This window comes from Bactrocera neohumeralis, chromosome 2 (genome assembly GCF_024586455.1).
Source record: "Bactrocera neohumeralis isolate Rockhampton chromosome 2, APGP_CSIRO_Bneo_wtdbg2-racon-allhic-juicebox.fasta_v2, whole genome shotgun sequence".
In the NCBI taxonomy this organism is placed as follows: domain Eukaryota; kingdom Metazoa; phylum Arthropoda; class Insecta; order Diptera; family Tephritidae; genus Bactrocera; species Bactrocera neohumeralis.
In genome coordinates this window covers 21,871,815-21,888,579 of record NC_065919.1, presented here as the reverse complement: position 1 = coordinate 21,888,579, position 16,765 = coordinate 21,871,815, and the positions used below count along the sequence as shown (strand labels likewise).

The window sequence follows — 16,765 nt, the reverse complement described above, 5'->3', positions numbered from 1 at the left end:
ATGCATACTTAGAGTCACTTATTGGAGCGTCAACACAACCAACTGTCTTGATAAAAACCTCCGAAAACTCACCGATCCAAACAGATCCAAGCAGGGTTAGTTTGCCGAAATAACAGCCCTTGGCCGTTTAAAATTCGGGTCAACTCCGGTAACATAGAAGCGGCTGTCTTGGGAATTGTACTAATTACGAGCTGGATGAAGGAATAGCTCAAATTCCGACTGTCAATAATCTTAAGATTTTAGGTAAAACATTCGATAGTTTGTGTACCTTCACTCCTCACACAACTGCAATAACTCCCAAAGTACAAAGCCACAACAAAATCCTCAAGTCGCTAGCTGGCTGTTACTGGGAAAAGACAAAGAAGTGTTGCTGTCAACATACAAGGCCAGCTGGTCCTAAACTACGCCACACCGATATGTTATTCTTGATGTGGTGAAACACAGGCGAAATGCTTCAGATGTGTCAGAACACAGCACGCCGGACTATCACGGAATGCCGTTTGATGTCTCCGGTCGAACACTTTCACGGTTCCTTCCGGTTAACAAGCATAACGAACTCCATTCCAAGGAGTTTCTGCAGGGACTTTTTTTCAGAAACCATCCTTGAAGTCTTATACTGGCAGCAGAGCCACCTCCCCATAACATCTAGACCTCCTTCTTTGAGTACTTCGAGGACATCGATTAGTACGCCCGACCGGATTTTGGACGCAACTCATCTCAGGCACGCACTAGCCGCCATTTACAATGAAGCTATTAACACCTTTACCGACGCTCACTCAGTGGATGGCGTATTTGGAGTCAAACCACCACCCATTGCAGAGAAAGAGCTCTCAGAGTCTAAAGCGATCCTTACGCAGCTTCGTTCTGGATACTGTTGAAAGATAAACTCTTACTTATCGAGAATCGACGCCGATTTGCATGAATAAACGAACTTTTCTAACACCTTTCTCTTTATGATTCGACCCCGTCAAAACAGCTCTTTTCCTGGGCCTGCCGTCAGCTGACTTCGATGACAACCAACTTGAACCTTACTTTCCAAGCGAGGATTAGATAACCGCTGCAACAGCAACAAAAACAACATAAAAATCTCTTAGTCGTATGTGAACCTTTGCATTTATGTCCATCCATCCATATATGTATATTCTGTATTTAAGCAAGGAATCGAATGTAAATAGAGTTTAAGCACTTTCGGATATGACGGGTGATCCAAATAAGGGTACTTTTTTCAATAGTCTTTTTGACAGATGACGCGTAAGTCATGTCAAGCTATCATTTTTTTTTTTGTTCAAATTGTTTGGCATTACATCATGGAAATCGTTCAACTTTGTTACGAAAATTTATCTTTTGTAAATAATTTTTTGAAGAATGGAGTCATGTGTAGAAGTTCACGCAAATGAGGAGAGCTCACGACTTCCGGTCTTTGCATTCACTATAGCCTGGGTAACCAAAAAACATTCGTTTGAAGGCGACCTAAAGTAAGAAGGCAAACCTTCCCAGGGTTGTGCGCTGGGTTTGGGACCCACCACGTAAAAAACCCTACCATTGAAAATAAAACAACAGCCTCTGATAAGTGACCTCCCTATTGATGACGACCCCTGCAAATGTGTTAAGGAATATGATTTGAAGCCATACACCTGGAATGTCCGATCCGGTCCTTTAATTGGGAAGATGCCGCTGGCCAGCTGGTTGATATCCTCATTAGAGTAAAGGCTGACATCAACGCTAGACGAGGTGAGTAAGGCTTTGCGGCATTTACTACAATGTCCGTATAAAAGATGGCAAATTTGGTGTGGGATTCGTGGTGGGCGAAAGACTCCGTCGCCGAGTACTAGCATTCACCCCGGTGCATGAACGGTGGATGAAGAGGACGATGTGAATGTTAAAATCGTGCTTGGCGACTTTAACGGCAGGATGGGCCTAACATGGACTCGGTCCACTATCTTGTTGCAGCCAAACGAAACCATTGGTTTTTAGAAAATCCAAAAGAACAGCCGGTAGGGAAGGGAGTGCTGTGTCGCATTGGAAAGAAAACAGACTGCCTACCTCGCCAAGTTACAATCGACCACAACATTTGGGGGACGGGATAGATACCAAGAGCTGACGAGGGAAGCGAGACGTATTTGCAGACGGAAAAATAGAGAGGCCGAAATTAGACTCAACGGATGGACCTTCTGAGACTTAACCCCGACCAACATATGAAAGAGATAATCTTCAAATAACAAAGTAAAGTATTAGACAATTCTACATAAAAAAAAGATAAAATAAATTACAAGAAAAATAATTGAAATTCCTGCTTTATATATAAATTTTTTTGTCCAAGCATTTGTGTTTTAAAAAATAATTTAAAAGTTGTTTTTTTTTTTACTTCATCCAAATATTAGTGTATTTTATTCACTTCAACTTGTATGTATAAATATATTTAACAAAACAATTGTGTATGTGTGTGTGTATTAAAACCTGTTTTCGTTTTGATTTGTTCGTTGAGAATTGAGTATGTATGCGTTTTCTGTGTGTAAAATATTCTATCAAAACTATTGCATGTATTATTTTTTTCAGTGTATGTGTGAGGAAGCGCTGCTAAAAACACTAATTTTTTAAACACACATTTACACATTTATTGCTATTATTTTTATTGTTGTTCTTTTAATATAATTTTGATCATTTGTTGTTTTAAGCCTTTGCTCTTCGATCTAACATAAATTTGGCTTTCTTAATACAAATCTTACTACTTGTACTATTCTATAGTGAATGCAAATCTTTTTACTTTATCAAAGTTTTTAAAAATTTTCTTCGATTTTTATTTTAGAAAATCCAAATAAATGTTTGCGAAAATTACACTATTGTAGGTTATGTAGCACAAAGTAAATTAAATAAATAACAAAAAGGGAATTATTAAATATTTATTATTTTTAAATTTTTAATAAAATTTTCATAATTTTTGATTTTAGAATTTTAAAAAAATTTACTCAAAAAGCAAATGCATTTAAGTAACAAATTTAAAAAAATGTTAACTATGCAATGAGTGCATTACACAGTAAATAAATAAGTTTAAAATTATAAAAATTATGTAAACAAAAATTAACAAATTTTATTCAAACTTAAATATTTTTTACATTACAAAATTATCAAAAAAAAATTTTCTATTAAAGAATTTTCAAAAAAAAATTTGTTTCCTATTAAAAATTTCCAAAAAAAAATTGTTTATATTAGAAAACAAAAACTAACAAATTTTATTCTAACGTCAATATTTTTTTTCATTAAAAAATATCAAACATTTTTTTTTTCTATTAAAGAATTCCAAAAAAAAAATTTTACATTGAAAAAGAAAATGTTCTTTAAAAAATTAAAAAAAATATATATTTTTTTTACATTAAAAAATTTCAAACAAAAATTATTTTTTTACATTAAAAAATTTCAAACAAAAAATATTTTTTTACATTAAAAAATTTCCAAAAAAAATTTTACATTAAAAAACTAAAATTAACAAATTTTGTTCCAACATAAATATTTTTTTGCATTAAAAAGTTAAAAAAAAAAAAACAAAAATTTGGAAGAGTTTTGCTCCTCCTTTCGCAATATACTCAGCAATTTCATTTTAATTATTTATGTTAATTACTTTTATATTGAAAATTATATATTAATTACATATGTATGTATACTGAAATAATTCAAAATTTACAAGTACTACCTCCAATACTGCATACTTTTAGGCTTAGGAGCCATAATTTTGCTTCGAATACTTGCCACAAAGCGAACTGGAGTAAATTGTCTCGCCACAACTATTAATAACAGCGAGTGATAGTTACAAAATTATTAGAACTGGAAAAAATAGCAGTAAAAAATTCGAAGGTTATTTTTCTTTCTCACCTTAAACAAAATATTTGCAATTTTTTCTTCTTACAACTCTGTGCTGGCATACACGTTTAAAAATATCTCTGTAATATTTAGTTAATGACTCAGCTTGAGTATAATTATTTTTTCAACCAGGGTAACAAATTTTTTAAACAAAAAATTTTGTTTGAAAATTAGATTTGAGGGACTAATGCTGCTAAAAATTTAATTTTCAATTTTTTAACCGAATAAGATTTGCAATTTTTAAATACAATATTGACATTAAAATTAAATTTTTAAATTTTTCTAAATCAAATATCTTGATTTAAGAAATAAATTTTGAAAATATAAAAAAAATTTATTTCAAAAATTTTAATTAAAGTATCAGAGTTACCAGCACGTTGGTTTGAAAAACCAGTGGATCCTGAAGTTAAAAAATTTATTTTCAATTCTTAGTGCCAATTTTTCGATAAAAAAATTTCAAATTTTTTTTAAATCTTGGAAACAGAAAAAAATTATATTTTTTAAACTAAAAGCTGGCTTGAGAAAATTAAAAAAGTAAAGAAGCGATTAATAATTAAAAGAAATTTTTAGATAAACGAGTTTTTGAATATTTTTTTTAATCACAAACATCTTAGAAATTTTTTAGTTAAAAACCTGCATGAAAAGGTTTAAAAAAGCAAATATTGGCATATTCTTACTATAATTAAAAGCAATTAAATATAAATAAGGCAAAAAGGGCTAAACTATTTTCATATCATCTTAAAAATAAGCTTTCTTTTACTAAAGATAACCAAAATGGTATGTAAACAAATTGTGAAAAAACATGAATTTTAAAAAATACTATTTCTTTAATTTGACTATAAGCTTTAATTAAACTTTCTTGTTTTTCACTCTGCTATTTAGATTAAAAATTTATTTTTAATTTTATATTTTTTGCGATATTTGGTATTAAAAAAATTGTTTGGTGTAAAAAATAAAAAAAAAAAATTTAATTCTAAGTTTTAAATTAAAATATATTTTCGTTTCATTTTTTAAGCTTAGGATTAAACTTTTTTATTTTTTACACCAATATCTGGGATAACAAATTTATTTTTAATTTTTATTTACCTATTTTGCGATTTTTGAGATTAAAACAATTTTTTTCAATTAGGTATTTGGAATTAAAAATTGAAAAACTACTTTTTAATTATTATTTTCAGGATTACATAATAAAAACGAGTTATTTCAATGTTTCAATTTTTTAACGCATTGTTTTTTCTATTTCAAAGATGTTTGGGATTAAACTTTTTTTATTGTTTACACCGATATCTGGGATAATAACTTTATTTTTAATTTTCATTTATACATATGTTTTCGCGGTTTTTGGCATTAAAATTTTATTCTTCAAATAAAAATTACTTTTTAATTGTTATTTTTTGTATAACATAATAAAAAAGTTATTTAAATGCCAATTCAATTTTTAATGCATTGTTTGAAACCCAGTCTTCAACAAATAATATTGCTAACAAATTATTTAAATTTTATATTAAACAAGTCGAAAATTTTTTGCAGGTTCAAGAATAATGGAATACCTAACTGAGTGAAACTGTCACATTTATTGTAAACAAAGCCATTCCTAACCTTCTTTCAAAACAACAATAAACAGAAAAAATTAATTTGTTGTTTTAAAAATGAACATAATGTGCGCAAACTTAAAAAATAAAAAGTAATCTCGATTTTTTTCCAAATTAGTTAACCAAACGGCATTATGTTGAATCTAATCAGGTGCTAATTCCTTACTAGTATTCCAATTAGAAATTACGGCGCCTCCAAACCTAACCTAACCTCCAAACGCATACAAGATAGTTGCTGCCAGTGCAAAATAATAATTTGAGCCACTAAAATACATGTTTCCAATTATAAATTTTGCCTGCTCTGAACCCAACCTAACCACCAAGTTTGGCGTTGCATTCAAGTCAGCTGATTGCAGCACACGTGAACCACTAAAATACATTTTTAATAATTTTTTTCTTTCAAAACAGCTTAAAATTGACTTTTGCTCTTTAGCTTTGAGGGCGCGAACAAAAGCAGTTATTATTAAATACATTTTACTAACGAGTATCGCTTTTATTCAGCTTTAAAACACAACTATATTGATGCATAAAAATGATAGCATGAATGAAAGCCATTGTAGAGTAACTTTTTGGCTAATTAAGACTAATACAAGCATGAGAAATAATGCAACATGTGAGCAAGAAACTTAATAATTAATTAATAACGCTATAAAATATATAATATGAAAACAGCAATTGTGGCAACTAAAGGCCCGACGCAAGCACTCTAACACTGATTAACAGCACACGCACACATATAAACTTAACACAAGCATATATATTATATACATACATATAAATAGAATAAATAGCATAATTTACACTTTACTATAATTATAGTACACTAAATACTAAAAATGTGTATATGTATATATATATTTGTAACTTAAATTCTGTTTCTTCTATATAAGCTAGTATTATTTTGGTAGTTTGGTTGCATATTATGTCTTAATATCGTTTTACAGCTACATAATTCGTTCTAACATGATTAGTTTTCGTATTATTAGTTTTCATATTGAAAGCAATTCCCCAACTTCGTGGCCTCTAGGCAATTTTCCTACTGATTTGCATCTTTATTAACTGTTTTTGAACACTTAATATTGCTAAACATTTAAGTCTGTCGTATGTATTGAAGTTCCACTATTATTTGTACGCAATATGCTCTACGCTCATATGTATGTAGTTGTGTATGTGTATGTGTGTACACATTTAGGTAGTTGTGTTATTTGTTTAGTAAGTGCAGCATGACCTGTAGGTGACGCAGGCAGTAAGGTATGTATGTTTCAAAATTGCAAACACCTTCTTCCTTCTTTTCACGCATGCATGCGGCAAGTGTGTTTTAAGTAAGTTGAGCCGCAAGTACAACACAGTCTCTCTAGCTATACAAATTTGGCGGTAAATACACTACATAAAAATGCAGTTTGGTTTCTATGCATGTATCTATTTTTGTTACTGTTGCTTTAGGTATTATTGCGTCCTACGCACACTTTGCGTAGTGCCTCTAGTTCGCTACGTTTCAAACGTATCTTAAACATGGCTTCTATAAAACTATGGCAGTCGGTGACGATGTCACCCTGCATCATCTTTTCACGAAATAAATTCGCTAATGCTGCGATGTCATCACAGCCGAGTATTGCTGTTTTATGTGTGAGGAATAATGCTAATGCGACGCGAAAGACAATCTGCGGGGAGAAGAGTTACAAATTTCATTAATTTGTGGCATGTTGTGTTATGAAATATGCTTTTAAGGCACCTTATAGCCCTCCGCGAAGACACAATCCCAAATGCGCAGCACAGTTTCCACAGGAAGCACTTCAGCGAAAATGCAAATGAACCATTTGCTCGCTATCACAGTATACGGTAAGCCTGTATGAAAATTTTGAAATTAATTTTTTTGGTGCAAAAGTATTACACTTTGCTACACGAATTGTAGCCACAAAAATTATATAAAATAATCATTCCTTACCTAAATTTTCTATATGCCGATTGACTTGTGGCGCTCTTCTCATAATCATCTCTTTGAATACTGCCAAATCGCGTAGTAGATTAGCCATATTTTTTGTATGATATTGTGGCACAATACTCTCGACAATATGCTTTAGTAGCCAAAATGATTTCTCTTCATCGTCGGTGACTATTAGGAGTAGTCCTAAAGGAAGAGTAAAAAATTAATATTAAAAAATTCAAAATATATTATAATTATTCAACAAATGATGATAGCATATGAATATAAAATTTTGGTATTGTAAGAATTTGAGTAAAAGAGGTCTATTAGTGTTATTGTAAGATCGAAAAAAAAATTTAAAATATTTCTTCTGTCTGTAATCCACCAGTTTTTGAGATATTGAACTGAAATTTTGTACATTTTTATTTCTACCTAAGAAGTCGCTCATTTATCGGAATCACCGATATCGGACCACAATAGCATATGCCTGCCATACAAACTGAAGAATCGGAATTAAGTGCTTGTATGGAAAACTTTTTTATTTGAAGTCATATCTTCACCATATTCGACATGAGTTATTGTCTAAAACAATAATCAAATCTCCCAAGAAATTGTTTAGATCGGACCACTATAGCATATAGCTGTCATACAAACTGAGTGACCAAAATTCAGTCGTTGTATCAAAAACTATTGTATTTGACGAGATAACTGCATGAAATTTGGCCTGAATTGTTGTCCAAAGCAACTACTTAATCTCCGAAAAAATTATACAGATCGGATCACTAAAACATATAGCTACCATACAAACTGCACGAACAAAATTAATTTCGAAAAACGTTTTTTATTTGTGAAGAGTATTAACCGAAGTTAACGTTTGTTGCTTTTGTTGTTTTTTTTTTTTTATAAATTTCCTCACATTTGCCATACCTGCGATATAATTCAATCCCTGACAGTAGCCCACTTCGCGGTTGTGGTGCGCATACGCCACTAATATATTGAAGAGACGCTCTTTTTTCGTATCGAAGTGTATATTGTCGGGAAATGTACGAGGTAGATCAATTGTTATGGAATCGCAGATTTCCTTCTCGTAATGTGCACCCAGCAAATTGCGATATAATGTGGGTGAGCGTTGTTGTAGTTTAGCAGCGCCGGAAATTTTCATCCAAACATCAGCACGAAATGGACCTGCGGGAGATGGATTTCTTTAATAAAAAATAAATAAAATTCAATTGAAGACGACAGTACCTGGTATGCCCTTACGTATATAGCGTTTTAATTTGCTATCAATTGTGGTGAGATCAGCGTTGCGTTGCAGGATAGCTTCCCATTTCATGCGACGCTTGGTGAGCGTCTTCAGGTAACCGGACATGAATTGCTCATAATTGCGATAATCGAAATTATCCGAGCGTTTAAAGCCATATTCGTCAACATCGCTGCGGTAAGTAAACAAATAAACTTTTTTTTAATATTACGTAGAAAAGCAAATATTTTAGTTAAAATGATAAGCACGATGTTAGTCATTTATGAGATAACACTTTTTGGCTAGTTAGATAAGTAATTACTAAACTAAATGCTGCGAGCCGTAATAAAGATAATTTAATTAAACTATATAGCGGATATAGAATTCGAAAAAACATTTAATAAAATTTTTATTTTAATCTTTTGAAATAATAATGGAATATTTTTGTTTAAAATACAGCATTAAGATAAGTACTGCTTGAAAGAAAAACTACTGTACCGATAAGCTCTCAAATCAATTATTGCTGTTTTAAATCGTTCTTATCATATTTCTCGCGTTTGGTTTCTATATTGAATTTTAAGTCTAAATATTTAACAATGCCAGAAACTCTTAACAACAATCGATTGTATGGAGTATAAATTCATCAGTGAATATGTACATACATATGTATGTACACTCGTATAATCAATCAAGACAATTATCAAATCAGGTTAAGAAAAAGAGTTCTTATCAAACTTATCAAGCGGCCAGTGGTAAAACTGGTTGCCAAGAAATGAGAACACACATATTTAAACTTATAAGTATGTGTTCTTGTTACTTAGCTTACACTTAAACACGCCGAGAGGATATAGCAGTAGAGTAATTAGCATAACGAACTCGTCAAAGGTGGTAAAAATTATTCATTTTACTGAACTTTGCTATAATATACATAGCTGGCGACTTAGCGCGTGATAAAAATTACAAATTGACTCATAAATGTATACACAATAAAGTTAACGGCATGATTTCTATTTCCGCTTTAAGCATAGATTTTTTTAATATACGGGTAAAATATTATTTTTTTCATACAGTTATTATTTCATAGCATTTGCTATTTATTTATTTAAAGGAGGATGAAATGACGGCAAAGAACTGACAGTTGCATTGCGATGACATTTGCATGCGAATTTTTGTTTTTATCGTTAATTGCTACCAATTTAAGTTATTTTGAAGATCACTACGAACTAATATTCTTTATTTGTTTTTATACGCGATTTTCTATTGGATTTTTAAAATCCGATGGATTTTATTTAATTCATAAAATTAGAAAATCCACACACGAATCGCTGCAATTAACATAAATGTCTAACACATTTCCAGAGCATTATTCCCAGTGCTAATTCATTTATTTTTATAATTTACATATAATATTTAAAAACACACATGTGAGATTTAGATACAATCACAGTTGTTTGTAGTAATTCTATTTATGTTTTCCTAGTATATAAAATAAAATGTAAAAAAATCATTTAAAAATCTTTAGCTGTGGAATACATAGCTACATATGTAAGTGGACATACATACATATGTACATACGTGCACAAACTAAAGATTTTCTCGTCACTTTGAACACCTTAATGCAGCTAAAATATTTAGCGCTGCAGTTTGTTAAGGGAAGCACGTGAGGCATTAAATCAAAAATTAAAAAAAGCGAACTATTGGCTTGTTGATGGACAGCTGCGGCTTGGTTAATGTGCTACAGCAAAACTTTGTTCTATGCATGACGTAATGTACACTTAGTAACTACGTACACACAGAGTTACAGACATACATATATTATACTATATACTCAGGCGACACAATTGTTTATCAAGGTGTGGCAGCATAAAGCACTTTTGGAACTATTTACTGAAACTTATTTATATCTACATATGTAAGTATGTGTGTGAACACAAAGTGCTTAATTGGCGCGTGGTTTGGAGGTACTTTCCTGTCTAAAAGTAATTTTTTACACATATGTATTTACATAGTAATGTACCTACATATGTATGCCGTATATGTATATATGAAACATATGTCAGCATACACATACAAACATATGTATGTATTTATAAACTTTCTAAATAATTACCATACATTATAACATATTTAAAGGCATGCGCTTATAAATAAAATATTTTTTTTACAAATAATTACAATATGTATTTACTAACCTGAATCTTGAATTGCTACTGGCTGCTAAATCCATAAGGAGAGATATTTGTAATTAGCGCTGCATAGACGTTAAATCCCAACTAGTTTGTCGCAGATAATTTTATCAGTAACTTATAAAATGCAGTAACACCGGCTACACGCTTAAAACTAGCGCGCTGTATCTTTATAATTTTTTTTATATCACTTCTTCACATTTAATATCCACATTAGTTTTTAATGAGCATTAACTTTTTATACTGTATCCACTTCCTGTAACATTTATATTACGAGTTGCTAGCATAATTGCAAAAAACTATGCTAATAGCTCGGCGCCAGCGGGTATTCACGTGAAACGGCTAGCACAACATCTACGGAAAGCGTGTGAAAGTATATTTATAATTTTGTTGATATAAAGTATTAAACACACACGCTCTACATTAGAACACCTGTTTTATTTGCTACAAATATATTTATTTAATAAAAAGGCCGGCGGCAATTGATGCTACCACAGGTGTTCACCGTAAGTTTATCGACATTCCCCAATTAAACCAAAAGTAGGAATAAATGAACCAGTAATTTAGCTACACATATACCATACATTTGCATTTATACACACATAAATACAAAACATCCGAGTTGAAATGTTATGTGTCCGCAGGTTATTCTTGTGTTCCTAAAGATACACAGTTGATACTAAATGGCTAGTGATGTGAATATGCGCCAATGGTTGTAATTTTTAAGATTTAATTATATTCAAAATGAGCATCTTGCATTTTTGCCTACATATTTATGTCTTGGCAGTTCAACTTTAAGCAGCAAAACAAGTAGAGCAGGTGTGAACCCATTTCCAATTTTTGCTGCTTTGGCGCAATACACTAAATGCTTGATAAGAATATTAAAGATTTTCAATTGAATGCCTCTTAATTCGGTTCTTATCTTTCTTTTGCTTTGTACAGCATTGCAGCTAATAATATCGACGCCTCTATGTTAGATTTCTGGGGGCGTATAGTGCCTTGACTTCGTTTATTCTGTGAATTGTTGAATGGTACTTTAATTTGACGAAGGTTATTGTGTCTGCCCCAATATATGTACATAGCAAAAGGTGCCACACACACCATGCACTTATTAATCACATCATTAACGAATCGAAATTATTAGATTTTGTTTCCATACACATTTTTTTACAAGATTTTTAGATATTTATCACATCGCCTTTTTCCAACATTTCAATGAAATTAATATTTACAATATATCATATTAGTTATTAATGTTGCGTGTCATTTAATGTTGCTCATTTACTACGTATTCCCCCGTGAAATTGTTTATTTTTATAATTACTCTTTTTCCATCACCTGCTAATAGACACAATCGCGCGCTTCTTTCAACCACCTTTTCGCAGTGAGTATAAAAAAATCTTACAATTATTTTGTTTTGAACCCACATTACTGCAAAAACTTACGTCAATTTCGGTTGCGGCGAAACAAATGTCAAAGAAAGAGCCCGGTAGTAGGGTGGCCAGCTCTTAACAGACTCGTTGATTACCGCAATTATGCCAAATATTTGTTGGTTGATTGACACCACATTTTTATGAGTATATTATACATATTTATACGTATGATTTCAATTATTAAATTGAATATTAATTTCATTTATTTTGCTTAATACGAAAACTAATTAGTATTATAATATTTCAATTTCGATCATATGAATATGAATATGTAATTATGGATAACATTTGAAAATATTCTATATCACGCTTCTGGACCACCCGTTGGTCCGACAGTACAAGGCCGAAGCGAATTCGAGCAGCTGTTTTCAAACTGTCAAAGCAAGTGTCATTTTTTGTAATCGACAACGAGTCTTATGCAATGTCAAGCAACTAGGTAAAACAAATTTAAAGCGTTTACTTGGTTAATATTTAACTAAAAGTTTAAAAATTTATTTTGTAGGTTGCTTCAAAGGGAGAAGAAGGAGAAGCAGAAACCACCACGTTCGCGTACTACGTTAATTAGAAGCATTTAACGCCAAATTGTGCGTATTAACTTCATAGTCCAATTGGTTGAAGATGTTCCGAAAAGTTTTATTTGCTACACCAGCTACAGCTGTGCTTTTGGCTGCTGTGCCTGTCAAGCAGTCGGAAGTGAAAGCAGCTGAAAATGTGGAGGTAAATACCAATTTCACGTGCAAGCCAAGTGATCTGCCACTTTATCAATCCTTGCATGAACTACACAGGTTTGTTTTGTTTTCTACAATGTGTTTACATATATTAATACATTTCTTATTTGTTAGTACTAAGAAGGAAACGCATCCACCAAAAGACTCGCCAACACGCCAAACTATTGAAAGTGGAATTCGCGTTGTACGCACGGAAATTCAGTCTGGTCTCAATGTGCTTGCTGAGCAGAAGGCACATTTCGACCACTACTATGAAACGGGCAAAGCGCATACCCAATCCACTATCGATTATTTGAATGAGCCGCAGAATATATTACCACGCAGTGGTGCTATCGCAGTCGGTGGTTTGTCGGGCTTTATTTTTGCTGCGCGTGGTGGTTTCATTAAGAAAGTGTTGTACACAACCATAGGAGCTGGCACAGTGGCTTCACTTTGCTACCCTAAACAGGCGGAAGTATTTGCACGAGATGCCCTGGTACAAGCGCGCAAAGGTTATGCCATTGCTTACAATTTTATAAAGGGTGTGAAACCAGGCGATGAAGTAACGCCCGAACCAGTCAGTAAATTCCCCACAAGCATGGAAGACTTGAAATATTTAGCCTTAGATCTGTACGACGAAGCGAAAGAGGCGATATTTGGCAAGAAGCAATAAACAAAACTAGTAGTGGATATAGTAACAAAGAAAGTCAAATAACGAAAGCGAAACTTAAGGATGTAATCGCATTAAATTTATAGTGAATTATGAAGAGTGGAAAATAGTGTGTAATACAATATTTAATATTGTGCTTTAAGTGAGTGCAAAAGCAGCTTTCGACCAATGTTACTATTCACAAAAATAAATCTCTAAACAATTAGAGTTTAGGTAACTTCGCGAAATAATTATGACACTACAATAATTAGCTCCTTTCTAAATAAAACGAAATAATAGCAAATTTCAAATAATGTAATACTTCAATAATTATGCAAATCAATTATCCACTTAGAAGCAAAATAAATGCGAAGCGAAAGACGAATAGCTATTCAAAATATTTCATTTGGAAAATGCAAATTATGGTACGGTATATATGAAAGAAGCCTAAAGGCATCTAAAGCATACAATGTCAGAGCGAAACAGTACGAAGTTTTTCTTACAAACTAACCGAAAAGAAAAACAGTCAATATGTTGAATAATATTTTGTATTGAGTTAGAATTAAATACCAAAACGAATTCGAATATGTTTTTGTTCTTAACGGAATTTAGTATTATGCAATTCAACTCGATTAAGAAATCAAACCTGCTTAGTTGGTATCCGGTTAGATCGCTTATTGTGAATATTGTTTTTATTGTGAATTGTAAAGTTTAACAGATGTTATAATTTTTGCTGCCAGTTTTGTGTTTTCCTGTCTACTTTCATTAAAAGCAGGGGTAAATTCAAAAATTTTAAATAGAATGTTGGGATTTTGAATTAAGCATGAACTTAATTCCAGTAATTTCAAAATGGTTTAATTTTATTGTTATATATGTTTGCAAGTGCTTGTGTCACTCTGACTTGTTGCAAGAAAAGGCGGAAAGTGCTTAGGTTTATAAAAAAAAACTTTAGCGCTAACAATATGAATAGTCGGACTTCTACTCCTATTTGTGGCTTGCGGCTAACTAACAAATGGAGAGCAACCTCAGAGCTTCCTCAAAAAGGATGATACATATTTAGAAGCATTCGTCACACGCAGGTTTCCAATTAAGAACGGGCGTCGTTTACAGTTACTGCCGCGGATATACCATGCATATATATGTATGTCCGCCACTGGGTACTTATATGTCCGGCCTGAGTGGCGTCCTGCACTCAATGCCTCCGGTTAGCATGCAAGTATAATTTAACAAAGAAATCTATATGTATATGAAGTAGTGAGCAGATAAAGAAGAAAAGAGCCGCAAAACAATTCAACAATTGAAGACTACATCCGAAAAATCTAAAAAGCAGGTAAGAGGCCAACAAATGTCACAACAAAAATGTGTTCAATTGTTTTGCGCAGCACTTTTAAAAAAGTGAAATTTACATTTCTATGCGATTGTTAATAGGTCAATGCAGCACCATTCCATAGCTAAATCTGTGTGTACAAAAAATGAAGTGTTTGCTTTTTTATTTTCCTCATTTTCGCACACCTTATTTTCGTTTATTCATTACACTCCATTCCGCCATTCATAAGCATGAAACAGTAGAAAAAAGTGGCCAACAAGCGTGGTGGAGGAAGGTTGTTTTTTATTGTGGATATGTTTTTTTATATTTCCAATAGTATGTTACAATATAATAATTGAAAATGCCAATCATCATTTTGATGTGACTGTCGGTAATTTTGTATGCTTTAATTTAAACAGGGTGTGTATGCACACTGACTGAAAATATCTTTCAACGAATAACTTGTGATTAATTATTAGATAAAAATTCTTGTTTTTATTTTTGTTTTGGTGGCTGTAAGGACGGTTTAAATTTCTTTCTCACTAATGCACCATACAAGGATCGTCATCCTTTCTATCATGCATTTTTTCTTTCCTCAGGGCGAGCTTTTGCATTACTTCAGCACAAATGTTCCAAAATGGACCTATTACAGGTCAGTTTCTACTCTCTCGGCATTCAAGGATGCCTATCATCAAGCAATTTGGCTTGTTTTCTATAAGCTCGAATTCTTCGAGGCCAGAAATTCTGCGCCCATGTTCTGTTTTTTACTACGTAATATACATTATATATACCACGATCTGCCTGGTGTGAAGCCATGTCTCTGAGAGACCTCCGGCATTGTTTATGTGGGGTTTCGATAATCTTTCTAATAGCTTTCTGTTGTATCTAGCATGCATAGAATACAGTATGCTAAAGATGCTTGTGGGTCTCCTTTACCTTTTGCTCAGGGTCAGTTGCTGTCTCCTGCATAATTCTAAAATGACGTGAGAGCGTTCTGTAACGATGAATTTTACCATATCCACTGGTATCTTAACAGGATCAGGGGCTTTATTGATCTTTAAAGTGCTCGCGGCCGTACTAATTTCCTCAATTTTCATTAGATCTCGTAACCTCTGTCTGGTTTCTTCCCAGATCTTACGGTGGGAATAGCGTGTTCTCCATATGCTCTCTACTTGCCGGACTTAACTCTGGAATCAAGAGTTTCGCACTGAGTTGGCTTGTTACAATCTTGTATCCGAACCTCCATGGATTTTTTGTTTATTGAACTACGTACATACATATGTATGTAGCTCTTCGCGTTTATCTTTCTTTGCTTCTTCTTCTTTGCTTAATCTCAATAGGTCACCTGGACCAGACGGCATACCACCAGAGGTATGTTTAACACCTGTCTTAAAGCCAGCTTGTTTTCAGAAATTTGGAAAAGAAAGCAGCCCAACAGGCAGTTTTAATTAGTAAAGGAAAAGGAAACCTAGACAGCCCATCAGCCTACCGGCCTCTCTGTATGCTTTACAAAGCTGTTCGAAAGACTGGCTTGCAACCCCAGGATTTATCAGCTAATTGACTGTACCCCATTAGTGCTTTAGTCGCTTTGACCATGGTCGGGCCAACATGCTGCTACCACCGCAGAGTGGAATCCAGCGTGGAACCAAGATATTTGACCATGTTAGTCATCACTACCGCTTTGCTCCCACTGGTTAAGCTCCTGAGGCCGGTCAGGGACTTGTTCATCTTAGATGAGTAGATGTTCAGCTCAACTCCACTGCCACTCATTCACCATCGTAAAAACACCAAAAACATATGAAACATATTTATATTTTTTTCTTTAAATTTTATTTGCTTCTTTGGGCAAGATTAGTCATTAATTAATTGATTT

General features: G+C 32.8%; 2 protein-coding genes across 5 annotated transcripts; one reads left to right on the top strand and one right to left on the bottom strand.

Annotated features, from left to right (window-relative positions):
* Positions 1-5,856: 5,856 nt before the first annotated feature.
* LOC126750757 (growth hormone-regulated TBC protein 1-A) lies at positions 5,857-12,178 on the bottom strand. Of its 4 annotated transcripts, none has more exons than XM_050460480.1 (7): positions 12,136-12,178; positions 10,804-11,151; positions 8,617-8,804; positions 8,299-8,556; positions 7,393-7,575; positions 7,180-7,292; positions 5,857-7,108 (listed from the first exon to the last, which is right to left on the bottom strand). In XM_050460480.1, the coding sequence occupies exons 2-7, from the start codon at positions 10,836-10,838 to the stop codon at positions 6,887-6,889; spliced, it is 999 nt and encodes a 332-aa protein (XP_050316437.1). In that variant the 5' UTR covers positions 10,839-11,151; positions 12,136-12,178; the 3' UTR covers positions 5,857-6,886. The 4 variants fall into 4 exon arrangements, with proteins under 4 accessions (XP_050316437.1, XP_050316439.1, XP_050316438.1 ...); XM_050460482.1 differs by having other exon boundaries at positions 10,804-11,053; positions 12,136-12,166; XM_050460481.1 differs by having other exon boundaries at positions 12,122-12,155.
* A 388-nt stretch (positions 12,179-12,566) lies between these two features.
* On the top strand, positions 12,567-13,971 carry LOC126750767 (uncharacterized). The gene is made up of 3 exons (XM_050460497.1): positions 12,567-12,666; positions 12,733-13,015; positions 13,073-13,971. The coding sequence occupies exons 2-3, from the start codon at positions 12,849-12,851 to the stop codon at positions 13,608-13,610; spliced, it is 705 nt and encodes a 234-aa protein (XP_050316454.1). The 5' UTR covers positions 12,567-12,666; positions 12,733-12,848; the 3' UTR covers positions 13,611-13,971.
* The last annotated feature ends 2,794 nt before the right edge of the window (positions 13,972-16,765 follow it).

Bases quoted from the DNA above. Each gene is read 5' to 3' on its own strand.
- LOC126750757 (XM_050460480.1), bottom strand. From the start codon at position 10,838: ATGGATTTAGCAGCCAGTAGCAATTCAAGATTCAG. The intron at 8,805-10,803 runs GTTAGTAAATAC...TACTTACCGCAG, and splicing joins AGTAGCAATTCAAGATTCAG to CGATGTTGACGAATATGGCT. The intron at 7,293-7,392 runs GTAAGGAATGAT...ATTTTCATACAG, and splicing joins TCGGCATATAGAAAATTTAG to GCTTACCGTATACTGTGATA.
- LOC126750767 (XM_050460497.1), top strand. From the start codon at position 12,849: ATGTTCCGAAAAGTTTTATTTGCTACACCAGCTACAGCTGTGCTTTTG. The intron at 13,016-13,072 runs GTTTGTTTTGTT...CTTATTTGTTAG, and splicing joins TCCTTGCATGAACTACACAG to TACTAAGAAGGAAACGCATC.